Raw genomic sequence first — 23,355 nt, 5'->3', positions numbered from 1 at the left:
GGGGGGGGGGGGGGGGGGGGGGGGGGGAGGTGTTGGGTTGACTGAAAATGCTGGTAAAGGGATCCGGAGCAAAAAGATGTCTGATAGGAATTTGAAGAGCTGTGTTGTTATGGATGGCAATTCTTGCTCATTTAGCATTGAATTTGCTTTGTTTAACATATTTAAGGGGATTGTATGGAGTTCACTCCTTTTTTTGCTCTCTCTCATCTCTCCAGCTGTCTTTCTGGATTCCCCAATGTATAACCACTTCCAATAAATGTGTGCATTTGCATAATCTTTGGGCCTATCCATAAGATTTAACTGCTTTCTGTTATACTTCTTTCCTATTGTAGCTAAGGGAGATGACTACGAGGTATTCAGAGAAGCTTCAAAGCGTCATTGGGAATCTATGAAATTCTACTATCAGAAGGTATTGTATTTGTTTGGCCTTTGGATGACAAGCCCATACATAGTTTCTTGAGAATGCATGTACTACTGCAGGCTGCATCAGCTTTTACCAATGGCGAAAGGGGGTATGCTGCTTATCTCTCTGAACAGGTATATCCTATGATATTGGGGGTCTGATGTTACAAGTTTGTATGTGATTTATCGACCTTTTATGTTATCCATTTATTTTCACAAATTATTGACCTTCATTAAGCACTGTCAAACTATCCCATTGGTTTAGAAGAATTTCTACTTATTACTTATGGTTTTGAGTCAGTGTAGCTAACTGGAGCATCAATGCCTTGCAAACCTTTTGCATTGATGTACAAATTACTCATTTGTGTTTTATGTGTACCTTTACCATCTAAGGGGAGGGGAGTTGAACTCCCCACGCTTGTCAGGAGCTTCTCCTTGGCCAAATGATACTTGGGTCAACTAAATGGTTGTAGTGAGGTTTGGAACTTTAGAATTAACAAGCAGCCAGACTAATATATACTTGGGTTGTCTCAGTGTTAACCTGTTATACTTGCGTGCATTGCTTTACTGTTTGTTGACCAGCATATTCCCTTTCATGGAGCCTGTCACAGGGTAGCTCACAAAACAGAAAGGCTCAGGAAGCTGACAAAAAAGCCAGCCTGGATATATTTGATGCTAGGTGGACAATTATGCAATTAAAATAGGGAGAATTGTTTCCTCTTGCTCTTCTTCGAATTTAGTATCTGGTTTTCCTATTGAATTGCTAAATATTTGATTGCAGAAACAAGAGCATAGAAAACGTGATTACTATTGACTTACATGGACAGCATGTCAAACAAGCAATGAAGTTTTTGAAACTGCACCTGCTATTTGGGGCATATGTACGCTGTAAGCAACTTTGCATTATGTATAGTGTGTTTTAAGTTGGTCATTATCTATAGTGTGCTCTATATAAATAATTATATCACTTCTAAATTGGTCAAGTACACAGCAAATTCAGACATTGCTTTTTGTTTTTGCTCCAGCTGTGCGATCGTTTAGGGTTATCACTGGATGTGGGAGCCATGGTGTTGGGAAGTCTAAGCTGAAAACCTCGGTATGAAATATATCCCTTTTCCTGATTTCCTTTTCCTATGTGTGGCAACAGAAGTTAGGTGTGAGTTCTAGAAAAAAAAAAAGGAGTGCTTGCTTTTAATGCAAGTTTTTTTACATTAAATGAGCAGGAATTCCATACCTATGTCTTAAATAGGTTGTTTTATTTTCATGTATTTATATATATAAAATTGGGATGCGGAATTGAGATGCTCTTATATGCAAAATGTATGCTCTTATTTCATTTGCTTGCAACTGCTACTGCATGCAGGTAATCAATCTATTGGATAAAGAAGGTATTGAGTGGAGAGAGGAAAACAGGGGAGCATTGCTCATCAAGCTTCATGGGCAAACAAATTTCAGCTTCATAGATTCTGACAGCGATAGCGAAACCATTTAGGTTTCTCATCAGGGGCAGCTAATATATATTAGTTCCTGACTTGTGTATGATTTATAGTTAGCATCTCTAGATTGTAACCCTTGTTTGTAATCTAGATGCTTGAGTTATGATGATATTCTGCCCTATGTACAGCTGCTTGACATAGGTTCCCCTGGGAAGCAGAGCAACTCACTCTTGACTTCTTCCCGGTAAAGAGGTATTTTGTAATGCTCGTGCCTTATGTTGTATCTTATCTTAGGCCGACCACATTAAAAACACAGATTGATGTTTTACTTCATTCGACATGCAATAATGCAATATGAGCTTTTGTGGACTGTGGGGTTTTTGCAGTTTAATTAGTATGAATGAATATATTTGCTATCAATGACTCGTGGTTTGAGGTGATGGTACAACAAGAGTAAGTTTTTTCCATGAATGAATATGTTTGCAGTTTAATTAGTATGAATGAATATGTTCACTGCCACTGTGGGACTCGAATCTATCCCTTTTATATGGAAGAAATATGGAAGAGGGTTGGGTGTCATTAGATTACAAGATATAAGAATTATTCTCAACCAAATAGAGCACAAAGAGCTAATATCACCTCCACTGAGACTCGAATTTACCTACCTCATTTCATGTGGGGTGCAACCGAGTGCCATTAGACCACAGGGTCTTTGGCCAGGTCTTAAAATCGAAAGTGAAAAAAGTCAAAACAAAGATTGGGAGAGTTTAGACGTAATTTAGTTTGGCCCAATATCATTGTTCTTTTGGATCCATTAAGATATTTAAATAAATCATAGTTTTGCTTGGATTAACCAACCAACTACGCCTATTTTATCATAATTTCCAGTTTTCAATATCCAAGTTGCGTATTTCATACTCATCAGGCAGTCAGTTTCTTGTTCATGTAACGATCTGTGGAATCAGATAAGTTTGTTTCTAATTTTTGCGAATTTGTTCCTAAAGCTCGAGAGGTAATCAAATGGAAACCATAAAGCTATGTGTATGACAGGAGTGGACTGGAGCATGGAGGACATCACTTCAAAGGCCATACAAGAACACGTCGGGGAGAAGGACGGCAAAGAAGAGGAGTGTGATGCAGACGCTTGGGAGATGCTGAGTAAGTGTTTCCGAGAGGTCCAGACGGCTCTGGATCAGAACCGAGCTCTGATTCAACAGGTGAACGAGAATCAACAGTCGAAGCTTCCAGATAACCTCGCGAAGAACGCGGCTCTGATTCGCGAGATCAACCGAAATGTCTCCAGAGTCGTTGGACTCTACTCCGATCTCTCCGTGAATTTCGCCGGCCTCGTTCACCATCGCAGGGCGCTCTCCGCCGCGGCGACGGCGACGGCGATGGTCAACAGAACCAAAAATACTACCAATGATCAGGTGAAGAGTGCGGATTCCGATTGGTCAAAATTCAGTAATCTTCGATGACTCTTAAACTTCTATTCAATTTGCTAAGCTTTAATTTAGTGCTTACGAATCCCATATTGCTCATTTGGCGGTCCTGAATGAGTTGTGACGAAAATTTATGAACGCAATGCTTAATACTGTTTTGTGCTTTATGTTTATGTTGTCTTAAAGGATTGGTTTATTGAAAAGCTGCGGGACTGCCATTTTCCTCACTGACATGATTTTGAGGTATATTCATGCTGTTAATCATTTACTCCCTATAATTGCTATGCTCTGTTTCTCTGTTGTCCGGTTGTCTGCTCCCAAAAAAAACCCACTCAAAGGCTCAGACCAACATGATCAATAAAAATCCGATCAAAATATCAAAAAGAAAATAGTTAAAAGTCATTCAATCAGTACAAAGAGCTTTGCTCATATGAGCAACACAGTTGGTTCCTGAGAACTGAGAAATGAATTGAAGGCAAGAACATAGAATCGAGTCTTGACAATTCTAGTATGGAAACTACTCTTTCAGAACGAGAGTTTCATCTAATGTGACGACTCTTCTTGATCAAAACACTAATTCTCTTACCTAATGAGTCAACTGGGTTACCGTAATTTACCTATTCAGTATCGTGTTAAACCAGATCATTTTGTGGGTAAGTACAAAGAGCTTCCAAACAGAAAAAGTTAAGGTATCATTGGAAATTTAAGAACTGTTGGCACAATACTTTAATTGCAAAAGATAGCCATTTCCTTGCAGCCTGGAAATTGAAATAATACAGTGTATGGCTGAAACAATGGCCAGTTGTTGATTTTCTTCTGTGGAGTTTGTGTTGATGGCCTAACATGGGGAATTGGCTAGGCGTGCTGATCATGTGGATTCCCATTTCCCATATGATTTCAGATCTTTTCCTGCCATTGACTTATGCCGGTGGTAGAGATAAGAGATTTCAATTGTGTTACGTTGGGATATTTTCTGCCTTCCCCAAAAAAAAAAATCTGATTCTTTAATCTTTATGTCTGACTAAGAATATTAAATCAAACAAGGGAAAGAAAGATATGCAATAACGTGATACCAGATTAATTAATTTACCTAGTGAAGTACACCCTTAGGTAAACCTAAGTTTGAATGCTATTATCTTCAAACCTCACTCCATGCCCCATATAACGCAATGATAAAGATGGCAATCCATAAAGTCACAAATTTGATTCATGACTCATTTTGACTCTATGTAACACAATATATGAGATTTACCTCTTTCTAAGGTTTTAAGATGTGAATTGTGATTTTCATGATGCGACATTATTCAAAGAAAGATAATTAATTAGTGAATTAGTGACTAATTATAATATTCATAATAAATTGTTAACCATATAAGGTTGGAGGAAGAATACAGATTTGAAAAAAAAAAAAAATAAACTACAACATATAAAATTATAATAATGTACTCCGTAATTTATATATTAGAGGCATGTAGACTAGTTGGCTCAGTTCAAACACATCATTCTTTTGTTCGTTTTCAAGACATTTGCAAATAGTTGTTAAGTATGAGATTCAAACTTATAATAATACTAGTATTTTTATGAGTGATGCGCAATTTTTTTGCCCAATATTAATACTTAATATTAAAATATCTTTTTAAAACAATAGTGTATATATATATTATATATATTTAATTTATAGTTGTAAAATTTATATTATATTGAAAGTTTAGTTGATAATTTGATGAATAATTATGGTATGATTAATATTATCAAAGATAATTTTATATATGATTATTAAATATAATTATAGTAACATTTAATTAAAATTTAATAAAATTAAACTTATTTCTACGCCAAGGACCTTGTGGTCCAGTGGCATCAAATCCTTCCCTTTATACGGGCTCTTGTGCTTCAATAGATTGAGAAAGTAGTTATGAACAGATACCCCAAGGATATAATTTGGATTGAAACTTATTATCTTATTCTTTTAGATAATAATAATTTAATATTAGCAAACTTAGCAACAATAAATTCTTAGCATTTGGTTTTTAAGCCACACACAAATAGAGATACATATATTTTAGGATACGAGGCACATTGTTTTCCAATATCGTTTTTCATAGTACGTGGAGTATTGCAGTCTTCAAGTGTCTGAAATAGGCAAGGGGGGAAATGGAGGCGCAGATTGGGCCATCAAAGCTAACCAATAACCGCCAAGAACAGGAAACCGATACCAGTGGTCCAGTGCCAAGTTGATCACGATTCACGACCTATGGGCTCCTCCCCAGTCGTCTTATATGATCGTTATGGTCGAGTAACAGCTTCACAAATTCTAGTACACACATAAAACATTGAAAAACATTTAAAAAGATTTTTTTGTGTCTGGAATTCTTCACCATTTCCCATAAAGAAACAGTTCACCAAATATTCGACGTTACAGTTTGGTCACGCCACGGCTCTTCATTTGTATTGACTATTTTACTTCACTGTTTCCTCGAATTATTATTAGCATCCTAGTTATAGTGTCTACAGTCCGCTAGCTTTTTCGTCTTTTGTTGTTTACTATATTGTCCCACCGTTCAATTATCAACGATTTTAATGTTATTTATGGCAGGAGAAATGCAAATCAAATAAGAAGATTAGATATTTTATTCAACCTTTTTTCTACCTTTTTAGTGGCCCCATCTTAACCTCGCCGCCACACCCCTGTCCAGAATAATTAATTTTTCTTTTACTTTTTTCTTTTTTCGCATGGACAGCTCAACTGGTCATGAAGTTTGAGAGAAGAAACCAGGGATCGAGTCTCACCAACGATAGTGTGGGAGCAACCTCTCAAAGTGAGGGGACTTCTTGTGTGCAGACAGCAAATGTCTAGCCTCTGTGGTTCAGTTGGTGTCCCAGATACTTTGTCGAGTTGGGAATTTAACCTTTTAGGAGAAGAATAATTAATTTTTTTGGTATACATTACATTTTCACCATACGTCAAATTAATTCTAAATGTTCAAAAATTTTATCCAAGAATCACGAAAAGAAATAAATTGTAGTCGTTAAAATAGCCTCCAAATCAGTCTTTGTCGTTGATCATATTCATAAGAGATTCATCTTTACACTTTCATCAACTTAGGAAGCTCAATCTTCAATTTAAGAAGTCTAAGGGTCTCAATGGTCAACCACTAGAACTAATCATGCGGGATAAAAAAGAAATTTGATAAGCCCAAAAAGAGATAATTAAGTGAGTTGAATATAATTCCATACTAAAAAAAATTAATAGTTTAATTTTTGTCAATATCATTTCGATTGAATTTAGAAGGTCTGTTAATGCATTTTACATTACATATTATGTGTGATTTATAATAATTTTATTATCAAATAATGACTGTGTTTTTTTCTTTTAGAAAAGGGTAAAAAACTATTAGTTGGTGTCTTGGTGAATTAGAATAACTAAAGATATTTAAAAAATGTTTAAAAAAAAAAGATATTTAAAAAAAATTATAAAAATATATCAAGTTGCACAACTTTATTTGCTATACGTGTCTGTGTGCATTTCAGAAATATTTAAAGGAGGCCCAAAGCCGCAAGTCCTGAACCACTAAAACCTCTGTCTCCTGCACTCTATTTAGCGCGCTTCATTTCTCATCCTTCCCTCAACAAACTCACTCACACACACAAAAAACGCTAGCCATGTCTGGAAGTGGTGTCGTAACCGTCTATGGAAACGGCGCTATCGCCGAGACGGCCAAGCAATCCCCCTTCTCCGTCAAGGTAGGGCTCGCCCAGATGCTCCGCGGCGGCGTTATCATGGACGTCGTCACCGCCGAGCAGGCGCGCATCGCCGAGGAAGCCGGCGCGTGCGCCGTCATGGCGCTCGAGCGCGTCCCCGCCGACATCCGCGCGCAGGGCGGCGTGGCCCGCATGTCCGACCCGCAGCTGATTAAGGAAATCAAGCAGGCGGTTACGATTCCGGTGATGGCGAAGGCTCGGATTGGGCACTTCGTGGAGGCGCAGATTCTGGAGGCGCTCGGGATTGATTATGTGGACGAATCGGAGGTTTTAACCCTAGCGGATGAAGAGAATCACATCAATAAGCACAATTTCCGTATCCCTTTTGTGTGTGGTTGCCGGAACCTGGGCGAGGCCCTCCGCCGCATCCGCGAGGGGGCCGCCATGATCCGGACTAAGGGCGAGGCGGGGACCGGCAACGTCATCGAGGCCGTCCGCCACGTCCGCTCCGTCATGGGCGACATCCGCGTCCTCCGCAACATGGACGACGACGAGGTCTTCACATTCGCCAAGAAGATTCAGGCCCCCTATGACCTTGTCATGCAGACCAAGCAGCTGGGAAGGCTCCCCGTCGTCCAATTCGCCGCCGGCGGGGTCGCCACTCCCGCCGACGCCGCCCTAATGATGCAACTCGGCTGCGACGGCGTGTTCGTCGGCTCCGGGATTTTCAAGAGCGGCGACCCTGCCAGGAGAGCCCGCGCAATCGTCCAGGCCGTCACTCACTACAGCGACCCTGAAGTTCTCGCCGAAGTTAGCTGCGGCCTCGGCGAGGCTATGGTAGGGATCAATCTCAATGATGCTAAGGTTGAGAGGTACGCAAACCGTTCCGAATAGGAACGGTCTGCAAGAATAATGAATCAATTTAGTTTCTGAATATTTTGATTGAGGTTTGGTGAAAGGAACCTCTGCCTGTGCTTGGCTTAGTAGATGTCACTCAGTTTATTGTCAAATCTGTTGGTCTATATACATTTTACTACTCGGAATATGTTGTAATGGTGACTTTTGGTTTCCATTAAATGATGTTCTTTATCTATATCGGTGTACCCTCTTGTCATCTTGTCATTGCTTTACTGTTTATAGTACTTTTGTTATGGTTGTGGCATGACATAAATTAGGAATGATATGCGAAATGCAGCTGTAGCAAGTTAAGGTAGAACATTTGCAAATTGTCATTGGTGAATTTTGTACCCATGCCCGGATTGTTGTATCGGGTACAATTCAAAAAATACATAATTGTACTTGGTTTGATAAACCAAGTGCATGGAAGCATAAAAAATGAGTATATATATCTTGTGTTCTATAGCTTCATATCAAAAGGGTAGTAAGTTTTCTGTTAGTATTTTCTTCCCCCAAATATTGCCTGCCTACTGAACTAGTAAGGTAAGCTTGTGCGAGTATTTCTTCAATGATTGTCTCTTAGTTTTGTGATTTATATATGTATGTAAGTATTGTGGTCTGGTTTAGATTGTAATGTTAGTGGGTGGATGACTGTGTTAGAACATTAGTTACAGGAATGAATCTGATGGGTTGTGTACTTGTGTGGTTCTATGGCTTGATTTTGATACCCTGCAGTTTGATGATCATTTATACTAATCTCCGATGAACTGAATCATGCTGTTTTGACATGTGTATTTGTGTAATGCTTTTGGTACTAAGTTTAGGCTTGTACTGTTCTCTTAAGATGCATGTTGGATGTATTGTAGACTTGTAGTGGCTGATGAAGAACATCTTTTACCTCATTGACTGATGTTTGTGTCTTCTTTCCAGCACAACCCTTTCCACCTTGAATGGTCAAATATGAGCACTGAACTGTTGTGTCACCTTCTTTCTAGTTTACAAAGAACACATCTAGGATTGTTTTTTATTTTTCCTTTTTTGAAAGCAAAAAAAGAAGATTAATTAATTAATTAGAACAGTCTAACTCCAAAACACTCGAAATAAACACAGGAGGACTGGAGGAGTATCTAGCCACTCCACCTAGTCTGATAACCTAGCCTGATAAAGAAACGACTTTTCTTGTTAAAACATGGGCAACCCGATTCCTTGACTTCATATCCTCCATAATCCTACAATAGCTACTTTTCACACTATAACACCCCTTCTCTTCTCATTTCGATAACAGTTTGTCCTCCACTTGCCTGTGAGAGAGTAGAATGCTTTGAATTAAAAAACTCTATCTCTATTGTCAAATTAGTTATGAATAATATCCATATCCCAACCCCCATTCTCAACATTCAACAGAGTAGAGACCGTGATATTATCAAGCTGGGGTTGATAATTCTCAGAGGTGGTTCATTCTTGGACATTTTGTATTCAGGCATTCTATAGTTGCGCAAGCATTTCACTGTAGTTTTGTAACCAGAAACCACCTCTGTTCCTTGTAGCCTGGTTTCCCCAGCGTTGGGCTTGGGCCTAGAGGAGTAGGCATAGCACTTACAGTTGTTATGCCATGGACCAAAGTTCACTTTGCAAGACGGACCCGGATTCATGTTCACAATTTCAAACTCTATGTTTAACAAAATCAAAATTCCATGTTCAACAGTATAACACAATATTTTTGAATTTATATAACAAAATTGTGAATATTAAGTAATATAATTTTGTATATAAAGTTTTAAAATTGTGAACACTAAGTTCTAAAATTATTAATATAGAGTTCTAAAATTGTGAACCCGGATCCACCTTGAGTTCATAGCATAATTTGCCTAGCAGTTATGATGTAGAGTTACATTTAGTAGTGGACTCTCTTGTACACTTGATCCTCTTAGTTAATGGACTGCTGAGTTATGGTGATTTACTCATTCATTATTTTGTCGGGAGGTTAAAGGAGAGTGAATTTCACTTTTGTAGGCAAATAAATGACGATGTGTAGCGAGTGAATTTCGCTTATGTGGCAAAATAGATGAATGCAGACCAAAGAATATAGATTGATTTGTTATTCCAAGTCTAAAACCTTTGACTTTTCACAACAGAGTATTGCGGACATATCATATCATATATTCTGTGAAATAATTTGAATGCAGGCAGGCCAAAGATGATATTGAGTATTGACATTGATTTCTTTGGTAGCTGTGATTCCTGAATGTGGAAGTTATTTGGTAGCTGAAGAAGAAGAAGAAGAAGCAGTTATGAATGTGAGAGTGAGTCTGTAACCATTCATAAATTTCTCAGTGGAGGAGAATGCGTGAAAGTGAGTCTGGACCCAAACTTTCTTGGAACGTTTGGTTTTGATTTTGATTTGATGCCCCTTTCTTCATCATCATAAAATTGTCATTAAAACCAAACCTTAAATTCTGGTTGGTTATCTGACAGAAAGGAACGTCTTTAGAGAGGAGGAATCTGTGGAAACAGCTAAACAGAGGCAACAAATGACCGACCGGTAATCAGGTATCTGTCGATGCCTTCAACGTTGTCACCACCACTGCAAGTCTCTGTCACATACCACAATCATCTCCCTTTCTAATGCTATAACTACAGCCACCGCCGCTACACGACAAATCTCCGCATCTTCTCCGCTCTCCACGTCCACCGCGTTGTAACGCTTTCACCACATTTCTTCTTTCTACGTTGCAGGTAAATCCACGTGCCCCACCCTTGAGGTGGGAGATAACTTCAGGTCCGTTCATTCTTCTACACGTGGCGCTCACTTACTCGATATATTTACTATAATTGATTACTTTAATTTTAATGAATTTATGCGACAACAGAAATTAAAATAAATAAATAAATAAAAAGGTTGTTTATTATTATTATTACGGAATTTTTGTTAACCAATTAAAATTTAAAATGATACTTAAATCTATTTTCTCAAATATATTGTATTATATATAAAAATCAAATATGGTGAGATTATAAAATAGTTCAACTCAAACATAATAGCCCATCAAAACTGACACGTCAACACACTTAGCTTATTACTATTTCTAATTAGAGTTATTGAGACACTTAGCTTATCAATTCTAGTTTTACTGTAGTTACTTTCGCAATGGTCATAAGCTCATTTATATATGGTTTAGTAATAAAATTTATTTTTATAGCTATTTTTACATATTATAAATACAAACTCTTATCTCTATCTTTCACGGGTGCAATGATAAATAATTTAAATGAGATACAGTAATAAACATTATATTTTTAGTAATTGGAAAAAAAAATTTGAGAAGGATAGGGTGAGGCTGAGCCCGAGCCCACCACAATTGAATTTGTATTGCATTTCACATTTCCATTTGAATGTGCATTTCATTTGGGAAGGAAGGAGGGAAGTACTGGTACCACTTTGGTAGGCCGACTTTTGACTTTTTTTTTTTTTTTTTTTTTTTTTTGGAATAGAAAAGAATAATTAAATTTTATTTATGGAAAGAATTTCCAACAAATTATTATTATTTATTTCTCTCTCCCGCTTTCCCTCTCATTGATGTGTAGTTAAAGAGAGAGGGAGGGAGAGGAATTGCGTGAACCCATTGTATGCAATTTGGAGTTTAGCTCCCCTTTTTCCTGTGCGGGAAATCTGGGTTTCATATTCTTCCCTTTTCTCTCTGCTCTGCCCAATTTCAGGTATGCTTTTCATGCTTCATTCTTTCGCTCATGTCATTTTTACTCTATGCAAAACATCCTTTGAATTCTGGGCAAGATACGCATAATATTTTGATGCTTATAATAATATATATAATATGATCTTCACTTCTTTTTCTTCTAAGTTGTAGTATTGATGAATGATGATATATATCTATCTTTGCGGAATCAAGGCTTTTATGCTTTAAAGACTGTAACTTTATCTCTTTTAACTCCTGATGTTCACTAATTCTTGACTGTAGTTTTTGTTTTGAACTGGTTGCATTGTAACTTGCAAGTGTTATAGGAGGTTTTGTAATTTTATGAATTAAACAAAAGCAGTAATCTTTGGTGTGTTTCTTGAAGTTTTATAGCAAAAGTGTATGCTAAGTTTCTCATTTTTTCAGATTTTTTGTAGAGAGATTGATAGGATAGGATGTGTAGTGGCTCTAGGAGGAAAGTTGTTCCTGATGATCTAGCTATGGAAGGTGGAATTCAAGGGCAGGAGATTTTGCTGGAGTTATCAGCGAATGATGATCTTAGAGGGTTTAGAACAGCTGTTGAAGAAGAGGGTCTTGATGTCAACATGTCAGGGTTGTGGTATGGGAGAAGAATTGGTTCTAAGAAGATGGGCTATGAGGAGAGGACACCCCTTATGGTTGCTTCTACTTTTGGTAGCAAACAGGTGCTGAATTATATTCTGGAGAAGGGTTGTGCTGAGATTAACCGAGCTTGTGGCTCTGATGGGGCTACTGCTCTCCACTGTGCTGTTGCTGGTGGCTCTACTGCATCGCTCGATGTTATCAAGCTCTTACTTGGTTATTCGGCTGATGAGAATTTGGTGGACGCCAATGGAAACCGGGCTGCTGATTTGATCCCCTTCTGCAGATTCAGCTCGCGGAAGAAGATGCTGGAGCATGTTCTCAAGGGCGGTGGTGATGCTGATGAAGGATACGAGTTGATTGATGAGGGGGCGTTTGAAAAGGTTGAAGAGCAACGGGTAATCTATCCAAATGTCTTGAAAGATGGGAGTGAGAGGAAAGAATACCCTGTTGATCCCTCCCTTCCAGACATAAAGAATGGTATTTATGGGACTGATGACTTCAGAATGTACACATTTAAGGTGAAGCCATGTTCCCGGGCTTACTCTCATGACTGGACCGAGTGCCCCTTTGTTCACCCTGGCGAAAATGCTAGAAGGCGTGACCCAAGGAAGTACCACTATAGTTGTGTGCCTTGCCCAGACTTTCGAAAGGGCACTTGCCAGCGGGGAGATGCTTGTGAATACTCACATGGTATATTTGAGTGCTGGCTTCATCCTGCCCAGTATCGCACACGTATGTGTAAGGATGAATCGCGTTGCAATAGAAGGGTCTGTTTCTTTGCCCATAAACCTGAGGAGCTTCGGCCTTTCTATGCTTCTACAGGTTCAGCTCTGCCTTCCCCTAGATCATACTCTCTCGGGGCTTCATCTTTGGATATTGCATCAATTAGCCCACTAGCCCTCGGTTCTCCATCAATAATGGTACCTCCAACATCAACCTCTCCCGTGACTCCCTCTGGGGCTTCTTCTCCCAGGAGTGGATCACCGAGGCCAAATCAGCCTAACATGACAACTCCGACTTTGCAGCTTCATGGTAGTAGATTGAAAACTGCACTTAATGCCAGGGACATGGATTTAGATTTTGGACTACTTGGACTAGATCATCTCAGGCAAGAGCAAATGGTGGATGACATGTCTGCTCTCTCTTCACCTTCCAGCTGGAACAAAATTTCAGCCACCACAGCCGCTTTTGGTGCTTCATCTAGTGGAGAATTCAGTAGGCATGCTGGACTAATGCCCACCAATCTCGACGATATTTTTGGGGCATTTGATCCCAATGTGTTGTCTCAGCTGCAAGGGCTTTCTCTGGATACTGGAAAATCACAACTTCAATCTCCTAAGGGAATGCAGATTCGGCAGAATATGAGTCAGAATTTCCTCTCAAGCTTCCCTGCCAGTCCCTCAACATCATCGTTTAGGATGGATCCATCTGATTCAGCATCAGCAGTGTTGAAGAATTCAAGATCTTCTGCATTTGCAAAACGAAGCCAGAGTTTTGTTGATCGCAGTGCAGTGAAACACGGTGTGGCATCTTCGCCAACCTCTTCCGCAATTGCAATGCCATCAACCTTTTCCGGTTGGGGCTCTCCCGATGGAAAATTAGACTGGGGTATCAAAAAGGAGGAACTCAGTAAGCTTAGGAAATCTGCTTCGTTTGGCATCAGGAGCAGTGGCAACAGTGTTGCAATGGATGGCACCTCGTTTTCAACCACTGTTGACGAGCCTAATGCTTTGTGGGTTCAATCTTTAGTAAACGTCGCCCCTCCCATAAATCATGGCCAATTCAGTATGGAAGATCAGCAGTATTGTCTGAACAACAGAGGAGGTTCAGAGATGCATCCAGCATGGGCAGACCAGTTATATATGGACCAGGAGCAGGTTGTGGCATAAACATGACATTAACTCCGCAGTCTGAATCTTTCGGGTAATCTTTAACAAGTTCTTTGTCATTTTTTTAATTTTTGCTCAAATTCCCGGATGGATACAGGAAAATAGAACATAGAGAATACAAGAAGTTGGGCAGGTAAAAAAAGAAAAAAAAAATCTTCCCCTTTCAATTATGTTGAAATACCTTATCATCCCTCCTAGTATACAAATTTGTATTCTATTATATATGTACCAGATAATAAAAGTGATCATTGAATGCCATTCTTTTCCCTCGTGACAAACTCCATCTGATGTTATTTGTAAGTGCAAGAAAGAAGTGATCATTCATATTATGTCTGTATACTAGACTGATAATACAACACGAAAAGTCGAGTATATCTGAGTTTGGGTATAGAAATGTGATTGTGATGTTGAGGAATGAAATGTGGAATTGTGGGCACTCCACACCACTAAAGAAAGAGGAATGAAGAAGGTGAGGTAAGGCTTGGGTTGTGATACCACTTTGTTGTACTCTGTCTTTTTTGTGGCTTTTTGGTAAAGTGGTAATTGCTTTCGGCATATAAACCAGGATGATGATGTTGTTTGTTTGGTTGGAGGTGTAAGCACTAAGGTTAGTCAGTAGTTTCAAACTTTTGTCTCTTTGATGATGGATGGATGGATCACTGCTTTGCTTTGGTGGCTAAGAGGAAGCCTTCAAGTTGTTTTCTTTCTTTCTCTCTATTTGAACGGAGAGAGATTTGGCAAGAATCGAATTTATGACTTTTAGATACTGAGAGTCATGTTTTATTAACTTAATCACCTTTTTTCGCTATAGACCCATGTTAGCTTTTATTTCTATTGAAATGCAGGTTGTTGATATTCAGATGTTGATATTAAATATATTGTTCTTTTTTATTTTTTAATAAAAAAAATTCTTGTCAAGTACCTTGTGATACGATGACATCAAACGGAAGCTTATAAGTCTGAGTCAAATTTCAATCAAGAATATTGATATAAACATGTTGAACATATACTATAAATAAGGTTAGATTGTACATTTATTTATCGACGGCATTTTCTTGGATGACAATTCTTATGAAAACTATTCGAAAGTTGAATTATTCTTCTTTGTCTGTCTACCGTAGAGTTTAGTCTAAACCATATTTATTTATTTATTGGGTTTATCCTCTACCTGTTTGATTTAACGAATGGGTGATGGGTCATGAGGTCATCCTTGATTATATTTAATCAAATTATTGTTTAACAAGAAATTCGTTGCCATTAGAACAAATCAAATTAAAGTTGAAACTAAAAACATAAGACTTTAAAGGAGCGACTGAGTGAATGAAACATGATTCTTTAAGTGTTAATTGATTGTACAACCAAGTGTAACATATAAAGTTATTAGTTACATATATTATATTGTTACCATCGACACTGATGTCTATAGACATCAAAGGAAAATTATTATTATTATTATTATTGGAAGTTGGAACTATGGTAGAAATTTTCAAAATTAGCATGTGAAATTTAGTTACAAGTTGCACATGGCTTGGATTTGTTTTCAAAATGGAAATGATGCATTTAAAGATGGCAAAACGAATAATCATATTCTTTGCACGGATGGAGAAAAACATTCTATGCGACTATGCCATAATTAGTGTAACCAAATCTATTACGGACTATCCCAACCCCCCAACCCCCCAAAGGAAAAACGTATTAATTAATACTCCGTATTACTTTTTTCGATTGTTATACCTAGATTTACATGGTAAGGTGGATTATTTAATACATGTTTATTTTTAATATTAGTATTTTATATGCGCGATATACAAAAATATATGTCTAATATTAATACTAAATGTTAAAATATTTTTAAATAATAGTATATAATTTTTTTAAAAAAAATTATTGTTGTAGAATTCATATTATATTAAATAAAAGTATAGTAAATATTTGAGTAATAATTATGGTATGATTAATATTATTAAATTAAGAATTTTAGATATGATATATTACTAAGTATAATTATGGTAAAATTTAATTAAAATTTAATCAAATCAAACCTATTTCTTATAATAGCATATCTACATGCATTATTACCATTGAAGATTATATAAGAAAAGATATTGTGTATGGATGTGCATGGTAATAAACTAATAATAATGGAAAAAGATAGCAGAAGCTATGACGTCAGAGATTTTTTTATTTTTTTTTCAGCATAATATATACAAAAATTTAATAGAAAAAATAGACATAAATCAGGATATAACATGGATTAAGAATTATTATATTTTTAGATTTAGATATTATATGTTCATTTTTATTGTACACTGTGTTTATTTCTTATTTTTTGCAACATTATTACTTTTTTTTGTATTATATAAAAATGAACATATAATAATATATTAAAAATAAATATGTATCAGTCGTCTACATTATAAAGCGGATCATAATCTACAATATAATTTGCTATAAGGGTACGGAAATTATGCTATGGACTCGGGTCCATATTCACAATTTTAGAACTCTATGTTCACAATTCTAAAATTCTATATTCACAATTTTGTTATATAGATTCAAAAATTGTGTTATAGTGTTAGATATAAAGTTATGAAATTGTGAATATAAAGTTCTAAAATTGTGAACATAGACCCGGGTCCACAACATAACAACCAGTACCCAATGTGGGCTAAAATTGGTTGAATATGGGCCAACTTTGTGGGCTGGGCATCACGGATGAAGCCCATTACAAAATACAGTTTCTGCTTTTTGGATGCATGTTTGTGTAAAGTTTAACAAAAGTATTATTAAAAACATTTATTACTTAATTATCAAAAATTTTACGGAGTATTATAATAGGAACTTTAAAAATGAGATATTATTATTGTTATTATTATTTTGGACCTTTGGTTATGGGTGGTAGTTTAGTATTTTTCTTGGCTTTTAGATGTACCCAAGAAAGAAAAAAAACTATATTGGGAATGTTGGGAATGTTTGGTAAATAGTTGTTAACTGATAGCAGTTAGCTGATTGAGTTAACAATATTTATACATGTTAGAGAAACATTAGTGGAAGAATCTACATATAAATTTTTTGTCAAGGTGTCAAGTAGGAGAGATAATTGCAAGAATAGTTTTTTCTTTATTAAAGAAAGAAAAAAAAGTCATGGTAGAGGCGAATTGGTGGCCACCCTAAATCGCCAATGCGCCTGTTGGATAGCATTGATGCATGCAACATATTTTTTTAAAAACAGTTTTTGAAACCTTAAGGAAAAGAATCCATTTTAGCAGTTAGACCTTTTTTTTTTTTTTTTTTTTTTTTTTTTTTTTTTTTAATCGCATCTCGCCTCCACGGCTCCACATTAACTTGTTATTTTAAAAAAATTGAAAAAAAAAAACTTTTAATGGGAATGCCCTTAGAGCATCCTTATCAGTTGGAGTTTTTTCTTCAGTTTTTTGTGGTCCGCAACATCCACCTCATCATCTACCATCTTACTCAATCACAATAACTCTTCCTCACACTAGTTTGAGTTTTTTCTCAGTTTTTTGTGGACCCACCATTTTCCCCCACTATATTTTAATTAATTAATTATTTAATAACATTATAAAAATTATAATTACAAATGATATTTTTTATTATATTTAAATTAAACATGTCAAAATTAAAATAAATTTACAATTATAAATTTTCAAAAAAATTAAAAAGAATTATATAAACAAGAAAAACTAAAAATAAAACTAAAACAATAATTATTTAAACAAGAAAAACTAAAAAAAAAATTCAAAAGAATTATATAAACTAAACAAAAAGTAACAAAAAAATTATAAAAAAAAATATGTAAAATGTTTGGCCGTTGCTCAGTCGGCCGTTGCTACCACAACTGAGCAACGGCCAAAAAGATTAAGAAAAAAAAAAATAAAACTAAACNCCCCACTATATTTTAATTAATTAATTATTTAATAGCATTATAAAAATTATAATTACAAATGATATTTTTTATTATATTTAAATTAAACATGTCAAAATTAAAATAAATTTACAATTATAAATTTTCAAAAAAATTAAAAAGAATTATATAAACAAGAAAAACTAAAAATAAAACTAAAACAATAATTATTTAAACAAGAAAAACTAAAAAAAAAAAATCAAAAGAATTATATAAACTAAACAAAGAGTAACAAAAAAATTATTAAAAAAAATATGTAAAATGTTTGGCCGTTGCTCAGTCGGCCGTTGCTACCACAACTGAGCAACGGCCAAAAAGATTAAGAAAAAAAAAAATAAAACTAAACAGTCAGAGTGGCCGCCAGTTGGCGGCCACTCTGACTCGCCCCAGTGGGCGCGTGAGAGACACGCGCCCGCTGGGGCGCGAATTGTGGCGCAATCGCGCCTTTTGCGATGTTTTTTCTTTTTTTCCCTTCTCCTGTAATATCTTTGATTTTGCAGGAGAAATATCTCCTCAAATTTTTATCTCCATATCAGTTATGATCCCTTCCAATGAGTTTTTTCTCTGCCATGATCCCTCAAATATGCATAGATGGAGTTACTCTTATATACATAGATATCAAATGATGTAAGTAACCTTATCCTTGTCAAAATTAGTATACAACTTAACTAATGATGATTTACATTTCCCTCAAATCATTGTTTAGCATATATAACATGTATAGAAATTCGTATATATCAATCAGTATCATGTCAATTTGCATAAGATTTCTTTAACACAGTTAGAATCGACATTTTAAAATTTCCTATAAAACTTATATCACAACATACATCTTAATGTGTACACTATGAAATTTAAACAAGGACAGAAAGTTAAGTTTTTGGACAGAAAGTTAAGTTAAATTACAAACTGAAGCTATATGGGAATCAATGATAAGTTGATCCACCATCTCCCCTATCAACTCATCAACAATTTCAAACTCAAAATTCCCACCAATCTTTTGGCAAACTTTTTCTTGTTTCCATATTTCTTCATGCTGCCACTTGGTTTGAAGTGTTTCTGCATCAGCCAATCTGCAAATTTCTCCCCACAGTTTCACATCATTCTCATCTCTGCTGCACCAATTCTTCCTGGCTGCAGCACCATACACTTTTTCACTGCTTTTGGGCTGGAAATCATCACTTATCAGTTTCAGCTTCCTGTAATTCTCAAGCTCTTCTGATAAGGTCCGCCTGGATTTTGAACTTGCCAATTTCCAAAACTTTTCTGTAATAACATAAAATGTCAGCATTAAACAAAGAGGTAACCCAGAAGTTGAGCTTTAATTTGAAGCTTTACTGTCTTTTTGAGTGACAATAAAAACCTGTAGCCATTATATGAATGTGTGCACTGATTAAACCCTGATCTTGTGACTGATAAAGGGTTAGAAGGAGATAAATCAGCCCTAAAATTATGTATAGGCTCAAACAAAGAAGGTTAATAACTGCTACAGTTAGAAGTCAACAGACTGACCAACTATGTTTTGAATGGATGAAACATGGGATGAGACAAACCTGAACTGGGAATGTCTTGAATGGGTGGGAATTCGACGAATCCGAGGACAGAATTTGGACTGGATTTTTCTGAATCACAGTCTGCTTCAATTTTCTTTGCATCCAGACAACAATCTCTTCTATCCTTCTTCTTCTTCTTCTTCTTGAATCTTTCTTGCTTGTATTCGTCTTTCTTCTTGCTAGCATCCTTTCTGGTGGGTCTAAGAATGTTGGTGGAATCTTGAAGCTTTCCATCACTACCAGTAATTATCTCATCTGAAACCTGGTTTATGTCTTGATTCTCTTTGTTCTTTTGGTGTACACTTTCCCTTCTTCTGCAGCTGTTCTTCACTTTCTCTGATCTCCTCTGTTTGGGCCTGAGCTCTGCAGTTTTGCCGCCATACTCGAAGCTCAGAATGAAGAAATTCTCATCTTCAAGCTCCAAATAGGTGGGAATTTCGCGAAAGCTGCAAGCTCGCAGATTCTTCTCCTTTGTGGACTTCAATTCCCTCAGAGAATCCATGGAGCTCATCGACTGGCTTCTCGCAATGGCTTTATTAGGGTTTAACTCCACTCTCGGCATCGATTCCAGCCCCATTAACCTAGCCACCACCCCTGTACTCGCTAAAGATTCAATCTTTTTTCCCTCTTCGGATTTTCTTCGCTGAATTGCGTGATCTGAAGAAGGGTGCGTGGAAACAGAGCTCATATGATCCGCGGGGTGTGTCGGAAGAGCATTGGAGCAAAGAAGCCGGCGGAACATTCCGGCTATGCACCCGTTTTTGGAAGCATCCGCATTGCCGGCGCCGCCGCCGGAAGAAGATGAATTGGACGAGAATTTCATGATTTGATCGTGAAATTAGAGAGTTGGAATGGAGATTGAGAATTACAAGGAGGGGAAAAGGGTAAAGTGAGATCGGGAAAAGAATGGTGTGAATAGGAGGAGGAAAAGTGAAGAAAAAAAGCAGAGAGATTTGAATTTTTGAGAGGGAGAGAGAGAGAGAAAGGGGGAGCAGGTGGCGGCGATGCGGTGGTTGGTGGCGGGCTTTGGGTTTGAAAGTATGGAAGTCTGGAAGCGTGGGATTACGTGTCACTTCTGCCAGGTGGGAATGCCTACGTGGCATGATATTGATGGAGAAAGAAAAGGGTCTATGTTCCCACCTTGGTCGACCAGTCAAATTGTCACAATTTTGTCCTCAACCCCTGCCACTTATTTCTCAAAATCATACGGAGTACATAAATACATTACTCATTTTCAGAAATTAGTATAGTTTTTCACAATTTTTTAGGAATCAAGGGGAGGAAAAAAAAAAGAAGGAAAGAGTTGTCAAAAGAAAAGGAAAAGAAAAAAAAAAGGGAAAAATAATATAGTTAATGGACTCTGTCGAGCGCTTCTGTGCGACTCACGTGCTTTTCAAGTAATTTTTTTTTGTTGGATCGACTGCAGAAACAAAAAACCAGTTCATCTTACAAGCACCTTAAGCATTCTTTCTCCTCTTTCTCTATCTTTCACCTCGCATTTGGCCCCACAAAAAAACCACTTAAAATCTACTAAATATGTTCTCAATCCAATAATTTTAGCACTTGCTAGGTGAGGTGGAAAGCAAAAGGTCAATTCTCCTTTTAAAAAAAATTACGTGGTGGCTAGCAAGCTTGCTAAACGTTACTTTTACTCCCAATGCTGTCATTTGGTAGTGTTTTTTTTTTTTTTTTTTTTGTTATTATATATATAATCATATATGAACCCATCTTTAGGTAGGAACCTAGGAACTAACCTTAGCTTTTTATTTAATATGATCAATGGATTAAATTTAAAGACGATTTGTTGGGTTTATCGGTATGAAATTATTGTATTTTTAGGAAAATAATTTAGGGGAAGTAGAATTGAAATTTCATGGAAAAGTAATTACCAGGAAAATGAATTTCGTTGTTTGGTTGGTGGAAAAAAATTATTAGGAATACAAATACCGTTGTTTGGCTGGATTTAGAATTGTAAGGAATAACGAGTATAAAGACCTATATGCCCCACAAATTAAGAAAAGTAATACTTTGTATTTGTTTTCCTCAAATTCATGGAATTCATTTTTCATTCTATTGGAAAATGAATTCCATGAACCAAACATCTTAAATCAATATTTTCCTCCATTATAAGGAAAAAACATGGAAAATCTTTTTCCAACCAACCAAACATCCCCTAAAGGTGTTTTGGTCTTTATAGTTGAGGAATATCTTCTCTCCTCCGCGTTTCTCTCTTGTATATAGAAAGTGAGACCGTTTTCTAAAGTGAAAGTATTGCATGGATAAAGATAGTCTAATGTGGATGCCCTTATATACATTTGGTTAGGTACAAGGTTAATAATATTTGTAACAAATTAGACAATTTTTTGAATAACGAAAGAAACTCGTAACTACTATTTAAGGGTGGGCATGGGATAATCTCCGTCTTATGGCGCAACCCAGTAAATGAATACAATGAAGCAAACTAGTAAGGTCACATTTAAATAGATTGTTTGAGAAGACATGATATTTGTGGAGGCTCTCACGACACTAATATTTGCACCGGGGGTGGTCAATAGTGAGCTATTTGTCCTCTTCCTTAGTGTCAATATCAACTCTACTGAGACACGAACCCACAACCTCTCATGTGAGAGTACAACTTAGTGTCACTAGATCACAACATCTTTACAAACTAATTATTTGTTAATATCATACATTAAGCATTTTGTAGTTTCATGTTATTGCTCCTTAAATACATTTTGATACGTACAAGGTTAATATTCATAACAAATTAAGCATCTTGTAGTTTCATGTGATTGCTCATAACAAATTAAACAATTTTTAGCAAGACGAAACTCCAAGCTAAATGTCGTTTTGCTTTTTCTTTTTAAGCTTATTTCATTTCAAATGATTATCTCAAACTATTTATTTCGTAATATACTAATATCATATATTACTCCCTTAACACAATTTTGCTACGGGGAGGGCACAAAATTGAGTGTCGTTTTTCATTTTCATTTCAGTTTGCTTCATTTCAAATTATTATTGAATTTTGTCTTCTTACGTCAACTAAAACTTGTAATAATTCATATATATTTTGTGTCTGGGCTTTGATTTGTGTCGTTTTAGGTTATATCATTAAAAATCATTTTAAAAACTGTTTTTCTTAGATAGGGAATAAATAAAAGTTGGGTCTCCATGCATGACGGAATATGGCAAGTTGTCATCATTTACAAAATTTCCAAAATATCCATTAAATTGAAAAGGAAAAAGATTTAGTAAGACTTGTTAAGGGTAAAATCGGAAAAAGAAAAAAATTATTGCACCCGATCTCAAGAATTTTACACTTCTTGATTGCACTCTAATTACGAAAACTTTTACCCCTTTTGCCCGGGAAACTCCTGTTCTAGAAATCTTGAGAGAAGGCTCCCTCTTGCTCTGAGGTCAGTAAAGGAGGTTTTTGCCGTCTACACCCTAACTGTAAAGCTAGTTGAATAGTGTTCGAGGGCAAAAAAACAAAAACACTTATCTTTAGTGTCTAAAGTTGATTAATGTACAACCTTTTCTAACATAGAATTAAACCTATTGAAAATCCCCAAAAGGAAAAACACAAAAAACAGAAATGCATCAAGATTCAAGAAATGCACAAGTCTTTAGCAGACCATGGAGACAACTCTGTCATCTTTTTCGTAGCAGAGTAGTGCTAACATGTTTGGTGTGCTGTGCTCAAACATCACAATCCATGAAAAAGACAGCTTCTTGGACCAATTATTCAAAAACGATTGAACACTAAAGTCTCAATAGGTATGTGGTA

The 23,355-nt window shown here is 36.3% G+C and overlaps 5 protein-coding genes across 9 annotated transcripts in view; 4 read left to right on the top strand and 1 right to left on the bottom strand.

The window, feature by feature from the left end:
• Window positions 1-2,210, top strand: part of LOC116016507 (SMR domain-containing protein At5g58720-like) — a 6,560-nt gene extending 4,350 nt beyond the window's left edge. For both annotated transcript variants that reach the window (XM_031256809.1, XM_031256808.1), the window contains 6 exons: window positions 333-409; window positions 481-537; window positions 1,014-1,081; window positions 1,184-1,290; window positions 1,428-1,498; window positions 1,766-2,210. In XM_031256809.1, the coding sequence (XP_031112669.1) occupies window positions 333-409; window positions 481-537; window positions 1,014-1,081; window positions 1,184-1,290; window positions 1,428-1,498; window positions 1,766-1,894 (509 nt within the window). In that variant the 3' untranslated portion in view covers window positions 1,895-2,210. The remainder of the gene's footprint in view (window positions 1-332; window positions 410-480; window positions 538-1,013; window positions 1,082-1,183; window positions 1,291-1,427; window positions 1,499-1,765) is intronic.
• Window positions 2,211-2,693: 483 nt separating this feature from the next.
• On the top strand, window positions 2,694-6,326 carry LOC116016262 (protein EARLY FLOWERING 4-like). Of its 3 annotated transcripts, none has more exons than XM_031256428.1 (4): window positions 2,698-2,807; window positions 2,889-3,302; window positions 3,467-3,523; window positions 6,022-6,326. In XM_031256428.1, exons 2-3 carry the CDS (start codon window positions 2,903-2,905, stop codon window positions 3,478-3,480), a joined length of 414 nt encoding a protein of 137 aa, XP_031112288.1. In that variant the 5' UTR covers window positions 2,698-2,807; window positions 2,889-2,902; the 3' UTR covers window positions 3,481-3,523; window positions 6,022-6,326. The 3 variants fall into 3 exon arrangements, with proteins under 3 accessions (XP_031112287.1, XP_031112288.1, XP_031112289.1); XM_031256429.1 differs by having other exon boundaries at window positions 2,711-2,783; XM_031256427.1 differs by having other exon boundaries at window positions 2,694-3,302.
• Window positions 6,327-6,836: 510 nt separating this feature from the next.
• On the top strand, window positions 6,837-8,077 carry LOC116016261 (probable pyridoxal 5'-phosphate synthase subunit PDX1). Its single transcript, XM_031256426.1, has one exon. It carries the CDS (start codon window positions 6,944-6,946, stop codon window positions 7,874-7,876), a length of 933 nt encoding a protein of 310 aa, XP_031112286.1. The 5' UTR covers window positions 6,837-6,943; the 3' UTR covers window positions 7,877-8,077.
• Window positions 8,078-11,448: 3,371 nt separating this feature from the next.
• LOC116014943 (zinc finger CCCH domain-containing protein 66-like) lies at window positions 11,449-14,451 on the top strand. Of its 2 annotated transcripts, none has more exons than XM_031254912.1 (2): window positions 11,449-11,596; window positions 12,001-14,451. In XM_031254912.1, the coding sequence occupies exon 2, from the start codon at window positions 12,030-12,032 to the stop codon at window positions 14,085-14,087; it is 2,058 nt and encodes a 685-aa protein (XP_031110772.1). In that variant the 5' UTR covers window positions 11,449-11,596; window positions 12,001-12,029; the 3' UTR covers window positions 14,088-14,451. The 2 variants fall into 2 exon arrangements, with proteins under 2 accessions (XP_031110772.1, XP_031110774.1); XM_031254914.1 differs by having other exon boundaries at window positions 11,453-11,596; window positions 12,012-14,451.
• A 4,332-nt stretch (window positions 14,452-18,783) lies between these two features.
• On the bottom strand, window positions 18,784-20,533 carry LOC116014944. The gene is made up of 2 exons (XM_031254915.1): window positions 19,566-20,533; window positions 18,784-19,278 (listed from the first exon to the last, which is right to left on the bottom strand). The coding sequence occupies exons 1-2, from the start codon at window positions 20,386-20,388 to the stop codon at window positions 18,905-18,907; spliced, it is 1,197 nt and encodes a 398-aa protein (XP_031110775.1). The 5' UTR covers window positions 20,389-20,533; the 3' UTR covers window positions 18,784-18,904.
• Between the last annotated feature and the right edge of the window lie 2,822 nt (window positions 20,534-23,355).

This window comes from Ipomoea triloba, chromosome 4 (genome assembly GCF_003576645.1).
Source record: "Ipomoea triloba cultivar NCNSP0323 chromosome 4, ASM357664v1".
Taxonomy (NCBI): domain Eukaryota; kingdom Viridiplantae; phylum Streptophyta; class Magnoliopsida; order Solanales; family Convolvulaceae; genus Ipomoea; species Ipomoea triloba.
The sequence above is the reverse complement of the archived record's forward strand: the minus strand, read 5'-3'. Positions and strand labels throughout refer to the sequence as shown.